The sequence below is a fragment of the Syngnathus floridae genome, chromosome 8, assembly GCF_059516105.1.
Source record: "Syngnathus floridae isolate MCC-2025c chromosome 8, RoL_Sflo_1.0, whole genome shotgun sequence".
Classification (NCBI taxonomy): Eukaryota; Metazoa; Chordata; class Actinopteri; order Syngnathiformes; family Syngnathidae; genus Syngnathus; species Syngnathus floridae.
The window spans coordinates 7,200,209-7,217,518 of record NC_142420.1 but is presented as its reverse complement, the minus strand read 5'-3'; the positions used below and the strand labels follow the sequence as shown (position 1 = coordinate 7,217,518).

Sequence of the window (17,310 nt, the reverse complement as noted above, 5' to 3'; positions counted from 1 at the left end):
ATATATATAAATATATATTTAGTTGTCAACTGTGATATATATACATATATATGTCAGTCAATTAAGTCATGTTAAAGGTTCAATGTGAAAAATGTGTGCGTGTGATCATATAAGGAAGTGATTCCTCCGTACAGTTGGTGTTTAAGCACCTGCAACTTTCATCTCTCAGTCACTTTTGCATTAGAATCTCTTGTGTACATCATGTTCTTTCAGCTGGTAAGTAACGCTTATTCTTAATTTTGCCATGTAAAATATTCGGATGAAGAAGTAGTGGCAAGGTCAGCTAAATTGTTGTTCAAGGTTAGAAATTGAAAAGTCAACAAAGAAAAGTTCTGCCTTCATCAAATAATAATGTTTAGTTTTGGCTGACACTAAGTGTCTTGGACCGTAGTCATAAGAAAAGCTGTTTATAATGTTTTGGTTACTCACACTATTCAACTAAATATTAATGATGAACAATGACAACATTATGGCCACCCTTAAAAAAACCTTTATTTACTTTACAGCAATTTTATAATTGTATGACTATTTGGGCATAAAACATGTATCTAAAGAAAAATGCTAATTATTCAAATACATTTTAAAAATGTACTTTCTTAGTCTGTGTTTATTAATATAATATATAATGCATTCAAAAGAAAATCTCTAATAGGCTGTAACCACTGGAGTAGCTTTCACCGGGGGTTAATATGCGGAGGAACGGGCAGACAGATAGACGGGCGGGCGGGCTGACGGACGGACGGACAAAAAAACACATGTATGAATCTATTGTTAATGTTCTCTCTCTTTCCGAGATATATGAATTCTACTCATTGCTACCTACATTATTTATTCTACCCATCTAAAAATACATACAGATAATTTCATTTTTCCACTTTGAAACTTTTAAAGGTGACTTAGCTCCTATTGAGCAGCTACCACTGCTATTAGGCCTCATTCGATTTTGTACATTGGCCTAACAGAGGCCTGTCATATGACCCTTCCTCTGGCACAGATTTCTCTGAAGACATTGTGTGCTTCCTTCCAGATGTGCATAGCACTCCTCGGACTTTTCTGCTGTCCTTCCAAATGGGCAGCTATCACCCACTACCCCAAAACTCTGAAATGCGATGTGAGTGAGTTTGACAACGGGAGCGTGGTGCTGGTGGATTGCGGCTCAAGAAACCTCAAACACATCCCGCCGGGCATTCCAAGCGACACCACCAATCTGACGCTCACCATCAACCACATACCTGAGTTGAACTCGACCTCCTTTCGCGGCTTGGACAACCTGACTGAGCTTGACATGAGGTGCAACTGCATGCCCATTAAAATCGGATCCAAAGATAACATCTGCACCAAGAGTTTGACGATAATGGAAAACACGTTCACCAGCCTGCGGAAACTACGAGCGCTATATCTAGATGGAAACCAACTTGGAAGTATCCCTGAAGGACTGCCTTTGGATCTCGTCCTGTTGAGCTTAGAAGTCAATCACATCTATCAGATTTTTAAAGCAAATTTCTCCACCATCAAAAATGTTGAGACACTTTATCTGGGTCAAAACTGCTACTACCGAAATCCGTGCAATGTTTCCTATTATATCGAAGATGGCACCTTTTTACAGCTTCACAATTTAACTCTGTTGTCTCTGAAATCAAACAACTTATCTTTTATTCCGCATCATCTGCCTCCAAGTCTGAAGAAGTTGTATCTGTACAACAATAAAATCGAAGCGGTCGCAGAAGAGGATTTCCAAAACCTAACAAACTTAGAGCTCCTCGACTTAAGCGGAAACTGTCCCCGATGTTACAATGTTCCCTTCCCGTGTACCCCTTGCCCAAATGAGTCCCCGCTCCAAATAAGCGAGTCAGCTTTTAAAATGTTGACGAAACTCCAGGTTCTCAAACTGCACAGTAACTCTTTGAGATTCGTGATGCCTGAATGGTTCAACGCCACAAGACACCTGAGAGTCCTTGATCTATCTTCTAACAATTTAGGGAAAGAGATAGAAATTACAGACTTCCCACTTTTTCTAGGCAGTCTAGAGGAATTGGACCTTTCATTTAACTACATACTCGCGGAATATCCCCAAACTCTAACTTTGAGTCAACATTTTTCCCAACTAAAGTCCCTTAAAATCCTTCGTATAAAAGGCTTTGTGTTCCAGCAGCTGAAACCAGAGGGCATTGCTCCATTAAAGTCTCTACAGCATTTAGAAGTCGTAGACCTCGGTACAAACTTTATTAAAAATACCAACCTTAGTATCCTAATGGGCTTGCCCAACTACAAAATGGTCAGCCTCTCCGACAACAAAATAACGGCCTCATCCGTAGAGCAAATGGCCGTTGGAGGAAAGGTGATGCCATTACTCTGGCCTCAAATGCTCGGCTACCAAAAAAAGCAAGTGCAAGAAATGCAGTACTTCCGATATGATGAAGAAGCACGCAGGTGTGAAAATAAAGATAAAGAATTTGGACCTCCTGAGTCATTTGCCAAAAAGGAATGCATTAAGTACGGCAAAATGTTGGATATAAGCAGGAATAATATTTTTTTCTTGCATGCGGGCTTTTTAAATCTGTCCGAGCTTCGGTGTCTTAATCTCTCTGGAAACGCAATGAGCCAAAGTCTGAATGGTACGGAATTTACCTACCTGACTCATCTAAGATATTTAGACTTCACGTTTAATCGTCTGGACCTGCGCTACTCCACCGCCTTTCAAGAGCTGAAAAATCTCGAAGTCCTTGATATTAGCTACAACAACCATTATTTTGAATCTGAGGGCGTTACTCACATGCTGAACTTCACAAAGAATCTCAAAAAACTGACAGAGCTACGCATGAACCACAACAAGATTTGGATTTCGACAAACACTGAGATGGAGAGTGATTCTTTGGAAATTCTCGAGTTCAGAGATAACCGACTCGATTTATTCTGGAGAGACGGAGACATCAGATTTGTCAATTACTTCAAGAAACTGCTTAACTTGAGGGCACTGGACATTTCTCAAAACAATCTCAATTTTATTCCGTCTCAAGTGTTCAGCGGTCTGCCGGAAAAGCTTTCGGAGCTCTACATCAAAAACAACCGACTGAAATCGTTTCTTTGGGGAAAATTACAACTTATACGAGAGCTGAAAGTTTTAGATCTCAGCGGAAACAGTTTATCGACTGTTCCCAACATGCTCTCAAATTGTACCAGATCTCTCCAAAGGCTCATCTTAAGGAGAAACCGAATTTTGACCCTCACCCCAAATTTCCTCAAGGACGCTCATAACCTGACATATTTAGACATTAGCTTCAACAACATTCGACACATCGAAGAATCGAGTTTTCCGGAGGACGTCGTCAATCTGATGGATAAGCTACTTTTGCACAACAATGATTTTGTGTGCACTTGCAATGTCACTTCTTTTGTCTCGTGGCTCAACAGCACCAAAGTGCCCATCCCTAAACTGGCCACGGACGTGACCTGCGCCGCTCCGGAGAAACAACGAGGTCAGCCCGTGATCTCGTTTGACCCGCTGGCCTGCCAACACAATGACTTGGCGATCATTCTCTACATGCTCAATGCTTCCCTGGTACTGAGCTTCCTCATCCTGTGCATCTCCAGTCATCTCTTCCTGTGGGACGTCTGGTACATCTACCATTTCTGCCGGGCTAAGCTGAAGGGCTACAGCCGCCTTTACTCTCAGAGTGCTCTCTTTGATGCCTTTGTGTGTTACGACAAAGAAGATCCTGCTGTGTTCGAATGGCTTACAAAGGAAATGTGTGTCCATCTGGAGAAGCGAGGAGATCGCAGGTTGACTTTGTGTCTAGAGGAGAGAGACTGGATTCCTGGCTACCCTCTGATTGACAACCTCTCGCAGAGCATCCAAAAAAGCAAGAGGACTGTTTTTATTCTCACCAATAAATACATCAAAAGCGGGAACTTCAAAACTGCTTTTTATATGGCCCAGCAAAGGTTAATGGATGAAAAAAATGATGTTATTGTTTTGATCCTCTTGGAGAAAGTGCCTTGTAATTCCAAGTACCTTCGATTACGTAAACTGTTGTACAAACGCTCCGTTCTCGAGTGGCCGACAAACCCTCAGGCTCAGCCGTACTTCTGGTTCAGCGTGAGAAGCGTTTTGGCCACTGAAGGCCACAAGCAATACAACAGTCTCTTCAAAGAAACGCTCTAAAACAGACCAGTATGACCAGTATGACCTTCCTGTTATTTCTCTATTGTGTGTCAGTTGAACAATTTACTCTTCAGTGGTTGACTTCTCTTGAAACGACACTTCAAAATCTTGCTTACAACTTCAATTTATTTAATAAAGATTATAATTGTGACAGTTTGAGCGTGGAATCAATTATTTCACTTTACAATTCCCATTGGTGTGTGAATAAGTGAGGTATAGCTGCATTTACCATTTTTATTTCTTACACTGATAAAGGTTTTGGCACATGTAGTATTCTTAAGTACTCCTATGTACCCGCCAAGGATGCATAATTTACTGTGACCATTCTATGAACATTAAAATTCAAATAAAGCCATATGAGTGCTTCTTTGCATGCATATGACTTCTCATTTATTCAACATTTTATGAAAAAGGGAAGTGAGAAACAAATGCACTTCTGCAATTCTTTTTCTGTGCTCAATGCAGGAAACTGTCTGAAGCTAGACATCTATGCGGGTTATTCAATAAATACCAAAAATAGTTGGAGCATTTGTTTTTTCTACGCGACTCCAGATTTTACACCGCTTTAAAGCATTTGGAAATTCAAAGAGATCGGTGAAGCATTTGCAATGGTGAGTGTAACTAATCGAAATGTATTTAATTACATTTTCAAGTTTTAAATGTCTCCTCCAAGCTATACAAGGGCAGAAATTTGAATTGTTTTTGTTCTTCTAGTAATCTTGAACCTTTTTGTAATAAATCTCATCTTTGGGGGGCCACATGCAACAGTTCCTGTGTTGACTAAAATAGAGTGCGGTTCAAATTTTATTTATAGGGCATTTTACAATTGCTGCAGCTCTAAACAAAGTGTTTCTCATATAACAATGCGGCAATCACGTCAATGTACAGCTGTCACTACTTTCTATGCTCTCCTGTTCATTTTATTGTTAAAAATGTATCATCAATGTATTATCAGCTGCATGGTCAAGTCTAAGTATTATTTTCAGACTTATACCATAACATAAAATCTTGAATAAAATCTTATGGAGAAAAATATATATATTTTCTCAACGGATTGCGTATGGTTTTGGAAGTTTGACTGTGTGTGTATATAGTTTTAGATTTAATTTGTAATTTGAACTTTACAACTCTTCAATTTTTTTCATTTAACTATTTGTTAAGCCTTGGTGAAGGTTAGTGAAGGCAAAACACAACAAAATGGTGGACACTACTGGCGTCTGCTGGATAAATTTGGTACTTCTCATACAGGTATTCATTATAAGGTGAAATCTAAGGTCAGGAAGTCGTTCAAGCGTTTTTTGTTGACTTAATTTTGTTGTTCATCTACAGACTGGCCCAACTTGGATGCAGTTGCTGCTGCTCTGTGCTTGTTTTGGGCCTGTGGCGAGCAAACCAGAATGGATGTTACCCCAGTTCCCTTGCGATGTCACGGCTCTGAATACCTCAGAAGTCATATTTAACTGCAAAGGGCGGAGACTGCAAAAAATACCAAGTGGCATAACAAGTAACGCAACAGCGCTGAACTTAGCGGAGAATCAAATCAGTCATGTTCCTTCTTCTTCCTTTTCCACTCTGACGAATCTCATTCACATCAACCTGAGCAAGGCAAACAAGAAGCAATTTGTGAAGATTGATGACAACACGTTCAGAAATTTGAGCAACCTGCGTGTGCTACAGCTGAATAGCAACCGCCTGAGGGCAGTGCCCGTCGCATTACCTCTTGGTTTGGATGATCTCGAGCTAAACAGTAACAAGATTTTGTCTTTGGATAAGAGCAGCCTTATCGGACTGACAAATGTGACCAAGCTATCACTAGCCAAGAATTGCTACTACTGGAACATTTGCGGGACCAGTTTGAACATCACGGAAGGCACTTTTGCAGCAATGACCAAACTGCAGAATTTGGACCTGTCCTTCAACAACCTAACGCAAGTTCCCAAAGGACTGCCTTCATCACTGCGCATGCTAGAACTGTCATCCAATCAAATCCAGCGCATATCGCAATATGACTTCCGTGGCATGAATCAATTAAAAATCCTCGGCTTGGGAGGGAACTGTCCGAGATGTCAAAACGCTCCTTATCCCTGTGCTCCCTGTCAAAACGAGTCCCTCTACATCCACGCGGACGCTTTTAAAGACCTCACCCAGCTAGAAATTTTGAGTGTGGCGGGAAACTCATTGACCATCATCAACCCATCCTGGTTCAAGTATCTGACACAACTTAGACAACTGTTCATTTCATTTAATTTCTTGCTAAGAGTAATCACCGGGGAAGCTACGTTCTTTAAATACCTCCCTAAACTCGAAAAAATAGATATGTCTTTCAACTTTGCACTGCAGAACTATCCCCAGACAGTACGTCTTTCCAAGTATTTCTCAAGTTTAGTGTCACTCCGAATTTTGCATTTAGAAGGTTTAGTATTCCAGGAACTCAGAGCAGAGTCACTTGAACCTCTGTACGAGCTGAAAAACCTGTCTGCGCTGAACCTGCAGACCAACTTTATCATTCAGTCCAATTCCAGCATATTTAGAAAATTGTCAAACCTGAAAATGATAAACCTTGCTGAAAACCGATTATATCCGACGAAGGTGAGAAGTGTGGAACATTCGAGTATGGGACTCCATTCCATTTCAAAGATCAGGGAGCGCCAGCCGCAACTCTTTGAGATAACGCACGAGTTAATCAAACAACAGTGCTACGATGCTGGCCGAGTACTGAGCCTCAGCTCAAATAATTTGTTCTTCATCTCCCCGCGGCAATTTGAAGGCTACGGCAACATCTCGTGTCTTAACCTTTCAGCCAACGGATTCTCGTCAGCACTTAACGGCACGGAGTTCTCCTCCATCCCGACGCTGAAGTATCTGGACTTGTCATTCAACAAGATCGATCTGGCTTACGACTATGCCTTCAACGAACTGAAAAACTTAGAAGTTCTGGACTTAAGTTTCAATTCTCACTACTTTCTAGCCTTCGGTATAACACATAATCTAAACTTCTTACGAAATTTGCCTGTCCTGAGAGTGTTGAATATGAGTCAAAATTACATTTCCACGTTGACGACAAAAAAACTGTATAGTAAATCGTTATCGGAACTACAGTTTCAGGGCAACCGTCTCGGGCATCTATGGAAAGAAGGGGATTACTCGTACGTTACACTTTTCAAAAATCTAATCAATTTGACCATATTGGACATATCCGACAATCACATCAGCCAACTTCCCGATTGTGTTTATGAACATTTACCCAAAAACCTGACCACGTTACGTATAAGTCACAATTCGCTGACAGGCTTCAGATGGGACAAGCTAAGTCATTTTGTTCAGCTTCAAAGTCTGGACCTGAGCTTCAATGCCATATCGGATGTTACAGGTATAGACTGCAATGTTCAGTTCACGTTGACCAGCCTGGACCTGAGTTACAATAACATTTTCCAGTTAAATGATGGCTTTCTGAAAGGCGCCAAAAGCCTCATGACTCTCTCTCTGAGATCCAACAAACTGAGCCTCATTAATCAATCGACCTTCCAAAGGGGCCCCGACTCGCCGATACTAAACTTATACTTGGGCGATAACCCGTTTCAGTGCACCTGTCGTATGTTAGACTTCATTCTGTGGATTGAAACCAGTGGTGTGCGCATCCCCCGACTAACAACCGATGTGAGATGCGAAGCGCCGGAAAACCAGAAGGGTCACGCGCTCATTTATTTTGACATCAACCAGTGTGTGAATGGCAGCCATGCTTTTTTTCTCTGGTTGCTTTCAAGTTCTTTCATCATTGGATTCATGTTTGTAGTGACGAGTGCGCACTTATTTTACTGGGACGCTTCCTACATTCTACACTACACCAAAGCTAAACTGATGGGCTACCACTCCCTGAACTCGGGCCACAATCTTTATGACGCTTTCGTGACTTACGACACAAAAGATCCACAAGTCTCCGAGTGGGTGATGACGAACTTAAGGGTGAAGCTGGAAGAGGAAGGCGAAAAGTATCTTCCTCTGTGTCTGGAGCAAAGGGACTGGATTCCTGGAGTGCCCCTGATGGATAATCTCCTTCAGAGCATCCGACAGAGCCGCAAAACCATGTTTGTCCTGACGGAGGGTTATGTTAAGACCGGGGTCTTCCGGCTGGCCATGTACCTGGCCCATCAACGGCTGCTAGACGAGAACGTGGACGTGATCGTGCTGCTGATGCTGGAGCCCGTGCTGCAGCATTCCCACTTCCTGCGGCTCCGTAGGAGATTGTGTGGCAAAAGTGTGGTGGAGTGGCCTAAAACAGCGGCCGCCGAGCCATGGTTTTGGCAAAACTTACGCAACGTCATCAGGGTGGACAATCAGGTCATGTACAACAAGACCTACTCCATGTACTTTACCAATAGGTGATGCGGTCCTTCTCGAGCGCCATTTTTTTTTCCAATGACAGCGAGGAAATGGTATATGACTTGTTGGCAGCTTTGTGAAGACACTATTGATACCTTGCAATTATCTTGATAATGTTCTAATTGTTCTTTCTTCTTTTTAAACCCTTTCAAACCGGAATTATAGCTACAAAATAAGTAAAAATACCTGCACATCAAGTCTGTCTCCTTTACTTGATACCTACATAAGAACTGGGTGAAAAAAAAGATAACTGATGGGAAATTATAAGTATAGGTAGGTAAAAAAAAAAAAAAAAGATTTTGGAGTGGAATATATACAACCCATTGAATTCATGTAAAATGTATCTGATTATTTTAGTAAGAAAATGAATTATAAAAGTATGGGTAACTTATACCCTAACTACATATTTTATATAAAAAACAAGCGTTAAAAAAATTGTAAAATAATCCTACTTTTAAAAAATATATTGCAGAATGTACTCAATAAATGTACACTGTAAATACCAACCAATACAAATGTAGGGTAATTGTCAGCCACTTTAAGTGGATACATTTAAATAATATATTTGGGGTATAGTACCTTAATTAAAAATCTATGAAATGTACTAATAATACGCCGCCATTACTCCATTCGACCACACAGTGTCGCTAATGTTACGCTTTTCATTTGGAGAATGTTTGGCAACCTCAAACGCTATTCGCTTGACTATATAGACGTGAAATAACATCATTTCCTTTCATGCAAATGCAAAGAACACAATCTTTAATTCAATTCCGACAAAAGGAGGATAGAAATGCACAGCTGAGAATTAAAAAAAAATGTTTGACTGCTGCTGTAAAATAAATAATAAATACGTAAATAAACGGTATAGAGAGTACATTTGGGTTTAGAGAGAATATTGACTCCAGAATTAAATCATAACTGCATTTTTTTTAAGACGAGCCGTGTCGTGACGTCATGGTTCATTTACATACTGCATAGTATTTAAACGAAACTAGCGGAAGTATAGGGCACTTCTCCTATCACTATTTGACGTGTTGTCTGCTGCCTCGCGCTACAGCTGGTGAGTTCGCATCTTTTTCTTAACCTTATGCGGGTCCGTTTTACTTCAATTCTGTGCGTTTCATTTTGGATGTCTGGCGTTGCATCCGTTGTGTACATCAGTTTCATAAATGCGTCTTTGATCTAATGTTAAGCTTGCTCGAAGTCGCCGTTAGTTATGCAGAAGATGAAGCATATGCGTCTTTTGAGATGTGCGTGTGTCGGTGTAGTTTGGAGGGGCTTTAAGAGCGTGCTTTTGCTATGTAGCGGCCATAAAGGGCGTTGGTTCCGCATCTATACGTTTCAACTCGAGGTCTTCAAGTCACATGATTTGCTTCCTTAGATTGTCCAGATCTTTGTTACATAATGAAACCTCTCCTCTCTCTTTTTTCCCCCCAAGGAAACGCCACCATGTGTGACAAACCAAATATCGAGGAAGTCACAACCTTTGACAAGACCAAACTGAAAAAGACCGAGACCCAGGAGAAGAACACGCTGCCGACCAAAGAGGGTGTGTGACCTTTTTTCCCCCATTAGACTAAAATCTCGTTTACACATCAATTGTTGAGCCAATGTTTTTTTTTTTCCCCCTCTTTTTTTTGCAGTCATCGAGCAGGAGAAGTCGGCGTAAAGAGCAACCCAATGTGCTGTACATTCCACAAGCCCTTCTGCTGAACTCTATCTGCAATGACTGGCCCAACGCCATCATGTCGCTTGCCTGTAATCACCTTTGGGCACAGTGAAGGAATGGCTTATTCACACGGGTCCACTTTTCTTTTTTTCTGTGGAGGCATCTCCTTGGGGTAGGGAGAAGAGAACCACACCTTATGATGATTGGTTTACACACCATTCCGCAATGCCTGGAAATGCTCCCACAGAAATCTGTTTTTTGTAAATCTGGAACACCTGTTTATTAAATATGCAGATTAAAAAATATATATAAAGGATGTGTCTGGATTTGATTTGAATTTTTGGTTTATGCTTCCACGGCAAATGAGAGGGAAACGGTTCATAGCAGATTTGATACAAGATGATGGTCTCATAATTTCATGAAAAGCTTTGAAGTAAATTTTCAAACTATTACGCAATGTTTTTGGGGGGAGGGTACATTTATTCGAGGCAAAGTTACAGCTGCATCATGTGCATGCATCCGATGATGTAACTATAACAGGCCTCTTAACAGCTGTGCCTTGGGCTGTTTTGTGGGAACAACACAGATTTCTGTTATTTGTTCCTGTGAGGACTGCATCTAAAGTCACGATTGTGATGGTATGAGCACAAATGTATTTTTACATTTCTAGCTAAAATTGTCACCATTCCTGTAGTCACAGCTGCAATCTCCACAAACATCCTGTAATGTGCTAGCTGTGAACTCGACTCTTAATCTAAAATATATTGGCACATAGCTTTATCATAAGATCAAAGCTGTCAACCTCATTTTTAGTTACCAAAACTTTTCTTTGAGTACAAAGCTTAATGGCAATGTATATATATGAACTGACAACAAACTGGACAGCAGTGCTCACCAAACTGACTACTCAGCTAATTTGCATAAGACAGCAAGTCGACTCGAAGCTGTACCGTCATCATAAAAATAGGAATAAAAGTTCTATGAAGATCAAACACATTGGTGTGGTTTGCAGGGCAGCTGATTGCAAGAAACTTTCCCTCCTGGGTTTTTTGGTTTTGCGCAAGTATGTTGTTCGAGTTAAGGCATGTTGGGGGTGCGGCTCCAAATCATCAAACATACAATAAGTTTTATACCACCAATTAATAGTAGTTTAATAAACTATGTTTCTTAAAAAAAATTGAGGCAATTTTCTAAACCGCACAGACAACCAAATTCCCCTATTCAATTTAATTTGTGGAATAAAATTAGAACAAGGAAGCAGGAGCAACAACAGAGCTCATCAAAATTGTTTTGTACTTTTGAAGGCTGCAAGCGAGGGGCTGGCAGCCAGAACGGAACAGGAAGTCAGACAAACACATACAAAGGAAATGACTGCAAAAAAATAGCACAATAAGGACACCAAGATATAGATATATATATGATACAGCTGGATTTCACATGGTGGCCAGAAAAATTTTGAACTGCATTCAATTTGACACATCCAATTCATTTATTTATGCACGAAAGACCAACCAGATTTGCGGCATATTGCAAAACTGTGATTGAAATCCAAAACTGAGCTATTCTGTCGCTTTTTAACGCTGCGCCACAAAAAGAACAATTCATCTTTGTCTTCATTATCAAACCCTTGGTGGGAAAAATCTGCCGCTATTGTGTTATCGGCGGACACAAAAGTTGAGGGTGTGAAGCGCTCCAATCCACTCACTCCAATGGCTTTGCGTGACCAAAACATTCCTCGTGCTTTATATCTGGTTTTATTCAAGATTTTTGTTCCTATCTGTTTAACATAATGGACAAAAAAAAACTCCTACTTGCATTGGTGGCTTTTGTAAGTAACAAAGTGCATAGCAAGGACATCAGCTAAGGGACTCTCTGAGTTATGTGAAACATTAGAACTAGCTAAGTAAGGGAGGAAAATTCCGAAGCCCTGAATCATTCCAACTTGTGAAAAAAAAAAAAAAGCCAAAAAAGTCTTTAAATGGCTTAGAAGCTGCTTTTCTTAAAAGTAAATGCAATCCAAACACACTCTGAGTGAGTCCAGCAAAACATTGGCTTTGTATATAGTACAAATGGAGGCTGGGATCGTTTTTCCATAGGCCTCCCTCCACTTAAGTAAAATACTGGCAATTGCTGCATGACTGGATTATCTTGAGTATGTTAATTTCTTTTTCCATTTATTTGCAGAAAATATCTCACGATTTCGAAAAAAAAAAAAATCTGAAAAAATGTCCAAATTCTTTACATACTATATGATAACCTGTGCTGCCAAGCGAACACACTGGATCTTTATGCCTCTGGCTAAACCACGCCCCCAAAATAATGCCACATTCTTTGCAAATTCCACATGACAACATTGCCAAAATCATTCTTGTTCCCATGAACCGCCAAGCAAGCACTTGAAAATTATTTTATCAAATTTTGTCAGGCTCCCAATTAAAAAGCTGCAAACAGACATACAGAGTCACTTTTTTAAATCTAACACTCTACACTACACAACAAAGGATGAGAACTAAAACAATGAAGATGATACCCGCTATATGCGTCACATCATGTGACCAAAGGCGGAAAACAAACAAGTTAGATGGCTTCCTGTGTATGCCACTCTAGCGAGCATATCTTCAAAATACAATGACAATTCTTTTTGAGAAGCATAGGTGAAGCATTTTTGACAAGCAGCTATTAGGTGAAGCATAGTGGTACAAAAAAAAGGAAGTTCAAAGAAAGTAGTAAAAAAAAAAAACAGAACGCGAATATGGTAAAAGAGGAACAAACCAAAGCGGAATGCAATCATCAGGGCCACACATTATTTAGGGAAATGATACAATGGTAAATGATACACTAAAAATATTTTAACAACCTAACCCTGCATCACATGAGAGCTCCGCAGACCCCATTTGCAGGGATCAGTCTCGTAAGCATCTACACATGTGTTTTATTTTTTCCCTGGCTTTATGGCTATTTAGCCTCTGGCAGACTCACTGCTAGCGTCGTTTGACAAGGGGCCCAGAATAATTCCACCATAAACTTTTTTGCCTAGTTGTCAAATATGACACATTTTATTTACTCAATACTTCAATGCATCATTTATTTAATTTAGTCACATTTCGTGTGGGTATTCAGAAGACTTTGGGTGTGGGGTAAATCCTGGATGCTTGCCAGCCAATCACTGGTCACGTTCAGAATAGGAAAAATAATCATTCACACTCACGTCAACAGTTAACCTAACATGAATGTTGTTGGAATGTGGAAGGAAGCTGAAGAAAAGCGGCACAGAAAGAACATGCAAAGCACCAAGATTCAAACCCCCAAAACTATGAGAATAAATTATTTTGCAACACATAGCTGGTGAGAGGCTAACAAGCGCAGCTTCTTTGACTTGCTCTTGCAGGTTTTTTTTTTTGCAATCCGAGTATGAATTAGGCAGATGTGTCCCGGCGGCAGTGTAGTGTAGTGTGATTCAAAGTGACATGTGCATGCAACCTCTCAGCACAAAGAGGGAGAGAGAGGCATCAGCCTGGTGTGCAGAGTAGCTCTCCAGCTGTGAACGTGGCAAGCAAACCCCCCACTCATGTCTCCATGCACATCTAGTATGCACAGTGCAAAGTCAGACTCCAGCAAACTCAAGCTTGAGCATGAAACAATGGCACTGAACGCGCCAGAAAGACAAGAGGAAGTGAGCTGAGTGTGTGCAAAAGGCGGAAGACAAAGATTGCAAGAGTGATTTAATCATGTGATTCCTCCTAAGGGAAGAAAGGCTTTTGTAGAAAATGGTGATAGGTTGCTTGCTGGACGTGTGTGACCTCAATGATTTTATTGCACCTGAAAGCAGTCTTGAAGTGATTTATGAAAAGTAGGAATGATAACATTCTAGTTATGATGCACAAATATAGTAATAGAACTGCAAATTATGAATTTCCTTCTGAAAATCTATTTGTGAACCATAATATATAAGAACCAAGTCATTTGTTTCCATTTAAATGAATAGAAATATCATTAATCTGTTTCCGTCTCAGCTACAAAATGTCACATATGATCAAACTGAAGATTTTTTTTTGTTTCTATGTCTTTCACCTTTTTATAAGTACAACACTAGTGCAAGCTTGTTTTGGAAATCGAGACAACTCAGTCATTCACCCTGTTGCACTTGCAAACAGCCGTGTTGCGACACAGGAAGTGACTTTTAAAGCGGTAAATGAAACGTCAAGTACAGCTGGTGAATTAAGAGCGGTGGTGAATGTGCAACTAATACGCTGATGAGCTTGAATTTCAGTTAAAGGGATTTTTAATTTGCAAATGATGTCATAATGCGCACCTATTTCTCAATTAATCTCAGTTAAGGCAAGATTTTTTTTCTGACGTGTGCAAGCAGATCTGGTGAAGAATGTCTGCATTCTACATGTCTTAACGAGAAGGAGGCAGTGCATGGCAAATACTTGAAGAAATATTTCGTTTTGTTTTTTTTTTCTTGCGTGCACGCGTAGGGTGTGGTGCAAAGCAAGCGTCACAATATAGTTGGGTTCAAAGTTTCTTGACTGTGACTAACATCTGCATGGCCCTCTATACACTTCAAAATTAGTTGCATTAGTGCACCGGAATGGAATGGTGGTCCATTATAAGATCTTTATTAAAAATTTGAACTTTAAAAAGATAATACTACCTAGTTTAGCAATAACAACAAACTCAGCCCCAGCTAGAAACAGGAAATGAAGTTTTTCTTTTCATTTTCAGGAGGCTTAAGTTGATGGGCACAAAGTTAAAACCAAACAATGTAGCCACATTGATTCCAACATTACGTGAACGGGTTAAATGCAGCTTCCGAGACAATCCCAGTCGACAAGTATTTTGCTCTAGATGCACATGCAAGAGTGACTTGTTTTCTATTGCTGAAATAAACTCAACTAAGTCTCATGAAATTTGATTAAATTATTATTTCTGTGCAACTTGTGAGGCATATTTTTGGTCGACCGTCGGGGCATTCGGATTTTGAAATTCCAATGTGTCGTGCGTGATGCGGCAGGAAGCACAAAAAGGGAAGTGAACGGTTCATGCTGTTCTGTAGCGAGGTGATAGGTCAGCATTACGCTTGACACCAACATCACTATAACAAGTTATAAAAAAAAAAAAGTGAAGTCATGTTACCGCTTAGCATTGTCTGAGACAGAAATAATAAACCACAATCATGTTTTGAACCAGGAAATCTCATGAAAAAAAAACAAAAAAAACAGGGTGTCTGTCTGGCTTCTTCATGAATGCCCCTCCCCAACACACACAAAATGAAAACCCACACACGCACAAGAAGAACATGCAATCTTCACAAAGGAATTCCACAGGATTCAAACCCAGATAGGATTTTTTACAGATTCATCCAATTTGATCCCTCATCATTTGACAGTCCTTTGGAGATACGTACATACATCAATCATAGTCGAGTCAAATTCACTATTGCGCAACAGACTTCTTCACATGAACAAGAAAGACACTCAGTAGAGCGAATACCTCTTTTCGGCTGGAACAATTCTAAACCTGCCCCTTATATTAAACAAAATTTAACACGTAGAATGTCCTTTTCACCATTTGCTGGCTCTGGTAGGTCACTACCCCATTTGCAATTGGAAATAACTTTAATTGTAATGTTTCCAAATAGCCAACTAACAAATGAATCAAAATATAACTTTTCCCACTTCGAAGGAAATAAAAACTATTGTACGCCTTCAGCTTCCATTAAGCTGAAAGTGCATAAGCTCAAAGTGTATTTTATTAACACATACTTATTTCAGTCCGCCTTGCAGACCGTGCGTGTCATCGCCCGCTGAGGGCAGGATGTGGTTACGAATGCGTATTACAAAGTCACCCATCAACTGTCATACGTCTCCTTTTATAGTAAAAGCTTTGCTCCTGATGACTCTGAGTGGATGAGCGTGTCTCCACGTTGACTGAGGAATGGGGAGTCCGATATCGCCTTTCACTGCGTTATCAAATTAGAACGTATTGTTTGAAAGCTTGGCATCTATTTAACTTACTGCGTTTGTCGGAATGAGTTCTTGCGGAGTGCCCACGATGCAATGTTTGGGTTAACAAGGCCTACATAATTATTTGCAGCATGCAATTTTAAATCCACAGAGTTGCATTATATAGCAGATGCATTAGAGGTTATTCCTAATGAACACTTTTGAAATAGTGACGAGAAACAACACAATCAACGGCCGCCTATGTTTGCAATAAAGCAAATTATCTGAAGCAAATCGATGGCGTCTATTGAAAAAGTGTCACGACTTTTTTGTTGTTATTATGGGAAAGACCTGTTTTTCACTGGACAGTTACAAAGAACTGTTCTGAATGTGTCAAGCTTTCTGTCAAAAAATACAACTGTATGAATGATGAAATATATCACCACTGCATATCAACTGATTATCACAGCCTTGGACAATATTTACAAAGAAACGTTTCTGCACAGCACAATCAGTACAAAAGCTTTAACAGATCAATTAAGCCACAGTCAACTCATTCAATTTCATATTTGCCAACGATTGCCACAAAGAGCTGCAACCTTTTGTTTAGCCAACGACAGGATGCTTTCTTGCATATTGGGGCAGGGCTCCCCCTACTGGTTAACAGTTAACTGTGCAATAAATGTACTCAAAGCAACACTATAATAAGCAAACAGGTTGGATACGCATAAATGGGAACCTTTTTGCTTCATCAGCTAAGTTTCCAAAATGGTCACATTTGAAACTATACTGAAGAAAGAACTGCATTAAAATGAACAATGGTGCATATTGTCAAACTATCAAATCCCATTTTAATGTTCCCCATTAAAACTAAGTGAAATATCAGAGATAGTACGTTTTTGATGGTTTTGACAGCTGTACCACACCAAGCTATACTCGAAGTGAACTTTGGCAACATGAAATTAGGGGTCCAGATGTCTTTTAATGCCTTAGTAATCACCAGTACCGGTTTGGAGCGCCCTCTTGTGGTCAATTTATGGTCAAGGCTGACAGAAGCCCATGGAGACGTACGACTTTTTTTGCTCTCTTTTTTTTTTTACCAGGGCTTCAATGCAAGTCTAACAGATGTTGATTGAATCAATTTCAGT

General features: G+C 40.1%; 4 protein-coding genes across 5 annotated transcripts in view; 3 read left to right on the top strand and 1 right to left on the bottom strand.

Annotated features, from left to right (window-relative positions):
* Positions 1-17,310, bottom strand: part of arhgap6 (Rho GTPase activating protein 6) — a 70,492-nt gene that overhangs the window by 44,618 nt on the left and 8,564 nt on the right. The window lies entirely within an intron of this gene.
* On the top strand, positions 184-4,391 carry tlr7 (toll-like receptor 7). The gene is made up of 2 exons (XM_088383701.1): positions 184-216; positions 1,028-4,391. Exons 1-2 carry the CDS (start codon positions 202-204, stop codon positions 4,160-4,162), a joined length of 3,150 nt encoding a protein of 1,049 aa, XP_088239827.1. The 5' UTR covers positions 184-201; the 3' UTR covers positions 4,163-4,391.
* Positions 4,613-8,739, top strand: tlr8a (toll-like receptor 8a). Its single transcript, XM_088383819.1, has 2 exons — positions 4,613-4,773; positions 5,492-8,739. The coding sequence occupies exons 1-2, from the start codon at positions 4,771-4,773 to the stop codon at positions 8,543-8,545; spliced, it is 3,057 nt and encodes a 1,018-aa protein (XP_088239945.1). The 5' UTR covers positions 4,613-4,770; the 3' UTR covers positions 8,546-8,739.
* On the top strand, positions 9,448-10,530 carry tmsb4x (thymosin beta 4 X-linked). Its single transcript, XM_088383837.1, has 3 exons — positions 9,448-9,605; positions 9,984-10,094; positions 10,189-10,530. Exons 2-3 carry the CDS (start codon positions 9,995-9,997, stop codon positions 10,212-10,214), a joined length of 126 nt encoding a protein of 41 aa, XP_088239963.1. The 5' UTR covers positions 9,448-9,605; positions 9,984-9,994; the 3' UTR covers positions 10,215-10,530.

What these genes read in the sequence shown, in the direction of transcription:
- tmsb4x (XM_088383837.1), top strand. Translation starts at nt 9,995, where the DNA reads ATGTGTGACAAACCAAATATCGAGGAAGTCACAACCTTTGACAAGACC. An exon ending in CACGCTGCCGACCAAAGAGG is followed by an intron (nt 10,095 to 10,188) that starts GTGTGTGACCTT and finishes TTTTTTTTGCAG; the next exon opens with TCATCGAGCAGGAGAAGTCG.